This window comes from Mixophyes fleayi (assembly GCF_038048845.1).
Source record: "Mixophyes fleayi isolate aMixFle1 chromosome 2 unlocalized genomic scaffold, aMixFle1.hap1 SUPER_2_unloc_6, whole genome shotgun sequence".
Classification (NCBI taxonomy): domain Eukaryota; kingdom Metazoa; phylum Chordata; class Amphibia; order Anura; family Limnodynastidae; genus Mixophyes; species Mixophyes fleayi.
Window position 1 is genome coordinate 368,792 of NW_027445883.1, and position 6,000 is coordinate 374,791.

The window sequence follows — 6,000 nt, forward strand, 5'->3', positions numbered from 1 at the left end:
AATTTTGGTCTGTGTGTACATGCAGTAACCTCTGGCTTATCTTATGTAATATGACTTGGAGACAAGGAAAACTAAGAACATGTAATCACTATGATGATTACATGAAACCATATGTTCAATTGTTCCATGGCTAATTGAGAAGAGTCATTAAAGAGAGCAAAGAAAAAAAAAAAGGAGTAAGTTTGCTCCTGGACAAACCATATGCAAATTACAATGCAAGGGGTACAAATTAGTTTCTTTTTTTGCACATAAGTTAAATACTGACTGTTTTTTCATGTAGCACACAAATATTTGATAGCTTTATTTTTACACTGAACATGCCCTACCCCAATTATAAATGTCCCCACATTTTAAATTCAGCTCTCCCTTCAATGCAACATGGTTATATGTCCAGGTACAAAGGTACCCCTTTTGTATGCTTTGCTCTCCTTAATGATGTTTTTGATGTGGTCTCTGTAGTAAACTGTATTGGTACCTTGACTGCATATGTGTAAGCTCAAAGTTTAAACACATTCAATTACATTAAAAAAAGTGTAAATGTACTTTGTACTCATTACCAAAATAACTTGTGTTCTGTGTGTATTTAATTTTTTATTCATCATATATTATCTGTTTTACAGGATTGTCAAAATGGGTACGACAATTAGTGCAGCATCACCCAACTTTTAATAATGCGCTTCAGTCTTTGGATGAGTTTTGTAAGAATCAGCAGCAGAGGGTACAAGTACCAAGTGTGGTCAGCAATAACGAATCTACTCAGGGGCCACCTGTCTTTTCTAGGGATACCTCTCAAAATTCTTCATTGTTAGAAATCACTGTTCATCCATCCGAGAGTCTTTTAGAAGATACACAAGAAAGAATATCTATAAAGAGTCCTGTAACCCAGCCACGTGTAATCACAATTTTATCAAGTTCAGACCAGTCAGGATCTGATGAAGACACCAGACCAAAAAATAAAGGTATGCATAAATAATGTTTTGTCAACAGGGTATATTGCCTGTAGATAAGAAAAGGGAATGCAGGAGTACACTTGTGTGATGTTGTATACTTGCAATATGCCATCATACTAAATAGGTGTTTCCACTGACCGCAAGAAAAGTGTCCAAGATAAGAGCTTTTGCTCAGGGTTGTTTTCCATCCCGGAGAAATTGCACTGTGTAGGGAATAATTAATAGTATGTCAGCATTGAAATAAGTATTTTTATTTTAGGTTTTTCACTGTCACATGTTAAATTGTTTGTATTAAATGTAACCGTCAGGAAATGAAATACTTGTATGAAATAGTTTTAACATATTTTTGTTTAATAAAAGATGAATAATTAGAACATCATAATTGGACAAAGGATGATAATATCATGGGAAGTGGCATCTTTTGTGTCACAACCTACAGATTTCCTAGTGTATCATAACAGATGAGACCTGTTGGTTGGTGATAATCGGCTACATTTCCACCAGACTTTTGCTATTCAAGAGCTAAAGAACTTGGAGCATATTCTCCCTCATCACATGGTTAGCAGTCATAGTTTATGATGGATAAAGCTGCCTAATTTTTATCAAGATGATTCAGGATCCACACATGACCAACTCTTACTCTTTCCATTATCATCGTCCTGCTGTCATGGTATAATAGACAGGTTATGTCGTTCTGACAAACATCCACTGTGTCTGCTTCTGAGCTTTCCATGAACACCATCATCATCATCATCATCATCACTGCAGAAAGTGCAGTATCGGTCAGAAGCTATGACCCTTTGCAATCACATCGCTGCCCATCTCATCAGATGTGTACCTTTAGAGCAGTACAGTGCAACCCTGTTTTTGTGAACATAGTGATGTATGCTTAGGGTTATAAATACATGTCTGCAGTTTTCTTAAACTTGTTTTTATTAACAGGTGATCTTGAAGCATTCAGAGAGCAGAGATACCAAAATACAAACACTAAAAGGGGCAGAATGAATCGCACCATAAAACAAGTAACCGAGAAATCTGAAAAGCAAAAATTGAACATCACAAAACAAAAGTCCTCTTTCTACTCTTTCTTCATCAAGAGCCCTCTCACATCAACTCCACTACCTGCTTCTTCAGGAAGAATCACCTTCCCACATACTAATCTGGAAAACACGAACGCTGGTGACGGTGGAGTTCTTACGGAAAGATGTCCAACGGCAATAGATGAAGCCATTTTTGGCAGATCTGGAATACCAGATGTTGGCAATAATGTACAACGTGATGAAAATTTGTGCAACGCTGTTCCACTTTTCTGCGACAACACAAATAATGTTGTTACCGTGACTGAAAATAATGAAATCTCTGTTTCTGAGATACCTGAAAATGAGGAAGATGACACCATCCATTATACTCCTGAACTATTTGATAATGACGTTCAACAGCGCAGTCCTGATCCAGAGAGACAAGAGAATTGGATGCTATTTCAATTTGATGGTGATTGCACGGAGGAAATCACACGTGAAAAAGCGGATAAGGCTGATGCCAAGTTTGCTTTCACCAATGTAACACCAGAAAATGACATTAGCACATGCAATTTTAACACATTTGTGAAAAATGAGGGCATGGTGCACAGTGAATGTGTTTCCAATAGTGCAGAAAGATATCCTGGGAAATGTGCAAGAATAGAGAACTCTCAGCAGGTGCAGGGAATGGAGAGAAAAAAGAATAGACTTTCTAGATCCAGGAATAAAGGGTTGTCTTCCTCTGTAGTAGATTGATTGCATTGTAATAAAATTGAAGATATAATTGCTAGGAACGTATACAATTAAATACATTTTCTATCTTTTAATATCCTACAAGCATCATATGGATTGATTTGTTGTATATCATTGGGCTGAACAATTCCAGCCTGGAAGCCACATCACATACAAATCTCTGGCAGCACCTAACGTGGGTTACATTTACATTGGGTGTCCCCTTTGGCTCCTTAAAATGAAAATGTAGCTACTTGTTTTTTCTGAGCCCAGTTTCTACATTATTAGATGTAACCTAACCATATATAGCTCTATCCACATGGTTGTTGTTTTACCAGCACTGAAACAAGAAATATCTGAAGTTCATAAATTTCCAATTAATGATTGCACAATATTAAAGTGTCATTTGGGTATAATATAAACAACCTGTTTTGATTATTGGCAGTAGTCTTCAAAGCTTCATATTTGCCCATCAAATAAACTGAAACCAGATTGGATATTAAATCAACTCAAAAATGCACCACATAAAATGGCTCTATAAACATAAAAAAGGGTAGGGTAATGAACCCAAATGTTTTGTTTTTAGCTTTTTTCTGATAATGTTATATTCTTGGTTGAATAAAAATGTGACATCATTTATAGGAATTACTGTAGAATATATTATAACTTGAACTTCTGGTCTTTCTTACCATGTTAATGATAGAAGTATTCCATCAATACTAGCAAGCCTTCAATTTAACTAGAGTCTCAACAATCTTTCTAGAAGTAAGTACAATGTTCTCGCTTATATACTGGACAGAAAAGGTGTTTTAGCGAGGGTGGAGCTACAAAGAGCATGATATATGAAAATACATATTTTGGTAGTTTTCATAGTAAAATAATGGACATAAAACTGCTTACTGAACTGTGAACATTTGGGAACCCAATTGTTGACCAACCTCTTTATACAGGCAATAACATAGCATTGTAATATGTATGTTATAAAAGTCTGGTCAATGAGAGCTGTAAAATATTTATTAATAACAACTCAGAACTACATGATCACAATATTTTTTTATGTTTATTTACATATGTCTATTGGTTATTTTTTTCCTATAAAAATAAGAAATGAAGAAATCATCAACATTTATGTAAATTTGTAATGTTATAGTCTCAACAACCAAATATATACTTTTCCATTTTGTCTAATCACATTAAAAAATATACCTCTTAAAGAAAACAATGTGTTAAATCATTGTTTGGGTTGGTTTCAGATACATAAAGTTTTCTATTATTATTATTATCATGATGTGAGTTCTTGTCTCTAGTTATTTCCACCTGCTGTTTTTGGTTATTTGTGGTCAACTTAATAGTTTTTTTGGTGAATTACTGAACCTTTGCTTTTACTTATTGAGGTGGTTTTCATCTTGGTTTGGATTGCAGAATTTTGCAGTTTATTAGAGAGTAAAACAATATTTACTTTTTCAGTACTAAAAAAAAATAGCAGTACCTGCTGACCCACATAGGTTATTTGGTTTCTTTGAAGTCCACACCATTATTATTTTCTACACAATTTATTTTCGTGTCGCTGTCAACTACTGTTCCCCTGGACCTGTCTCCCATTTCATCAATAATTTTTCTGCCTGCCTTGGTGACTTCAATAATACCATTGATAATCCCACAGATTCTGCTAATAAAGTTCTTCCTCTACTCCTTTTGGACTCTCTCGCTCTCTTGTCCCACTTCTGTGCAGTCTCCGACTTTTCCAGTTCACCTTTCCAGCTCTCCGACTACTCCCTTCATCCTCCAACACCACTTCTATCATCAGAATCCATGCTCGCCAAACATATGCCCTTGAGCCTGTCTACCTTTCTCCTCGCTTGAAACACCGCTCTCTTCAAGAACTGCCCTGGCTTGCCCCAATCAGGCTGTCTCCCTTTACAACCGCATTCTCACCTGTGCCCTAGACTTTTTTGTCCCTGCCTTCAGCAACTCAACTGGGGCAATCCAAGCAGATCTGTTGTCTGTAAAAATGCTCTTGCGCCGTCATTAGCTGCTGGAAATTTCGTGATCATGCCAACCACCTCCAACCACCTTTTTCCACAGTCTTCCAAACACTGTCCCCTCTTTGCCTCTTCAACACCCTCCTCTACTCTCCCCATCTTTCTCTCGCTCCTCTGCCCTCTCCCCCTTCTTCTCGCTCCTCTGCTCTCTCCCCCTTCCTCTCGCTCCTCTACCCTCCTCTTTCTTCGCCCTAGACTCTGCCACCCATTTCACCTCCAAAATCGACACTATATGTCAAGAAATGTCTTCCTGACTGACCCCTTTAGTGAACTTGCTAGGTGCTCTTTCCCTCATACAATATATGCCTGATTGCTGCATCTCAAAAAATGTACTGCCACAATTATATATTATTATTATTATTGGAATAGGTCAATTATCTTTTTAACTCATGGTATCCAGTTCTCTCAAGAATTTACACATTTTTTGGCAATTTATGGTTCAAAATAAAAAGCATAAATGAATGTGATCTTAAACAGTGATTCTGTTAGTACTGGAGGAAACCAGATTGAAAATATTTCACAGAATGTGAAAGATCCCATCCTAGGTAAACATTAACAGAGATTATTTTTTCAGACCATATGTCCAGAGAATATTTCCTCCATCATAGAGAAACGGATTAATCATAGGAACAGCAGAGCAGGTACGATCTCTTCCTGTTAGGCCAGCCAATAGTAATAAATCAGACATCAAAACATACTTTTCCACCCTATGAAAATATAGTTTTCATCCAAATAAAAGTTTTAGAAAGGACCATTTCCTGGAAAAACTAGAATGACCTAAAAATGATTACTATGTTTATATAATGAAAGTGATATTATATTGTTCAGTTATTTAGCAATTTACTGTAAAGTAATTTACACTGTAGCCATACATGCTAAGAAGTCCTTTAGTACATGTGTTGCACAATATTGATAATGTAAAGTACTTTTCGTTATCTCTCTAATAATTAATGAATGATAGCGTGTTGTGTATAAGGGATATACAATTGTATTGTGTATTTCTATATGCATTGTATATATATTTTTAGTGTATAAGGGGGATGATTTGGCTGTTGTAGGAGGGATTAGTCTATGATATTTCAGGTTAAGTGAATTTGCTATTAGAAGTGATGAATAGAATGTGAAGGTTCATTATTTGATGGGCTTAATGGTTGTGTGTGGAAAAAAACAGAAGATATAGGAATTATTTTACTATCAAACAAGATTAAGTAAATGTTTGGGTGGATGAGCAGAAGTTTTGGTTAGTTTTAGTGATAG

The 6,000-nt window shown here is 35.9% G+C and overlaps 1 protein-coding gene across 1 annotated transcript in view; it reads left to right on the plus strand.

Annotated features, from left to right (window-relative positions):
• Positions 1-3,855, plus strand: part of LOC142109663 (Fanconi anemia group J protein homolog) — a 197,299-nt gene extending 193,444 nt beyond the window's left edge. The window contains exons 19-20 of the mRNA XM_075193728.1: positions 621-959; positions 1,893-3,855. Of these exons, the coding sequence (XP_075049829.1) occupies positions 621-959; positions 1,893-2,725 (1,172 nt within the window). The 3' untranslated portion in view covers positions 2,726-3,855. The remainder of the gene's footprint in view (positions 1-620; positions 960-1,892) is intronic.
• The last annotated feature ends 2,145 nt before the right edge of the window (positions 3,856-6,000 follow it).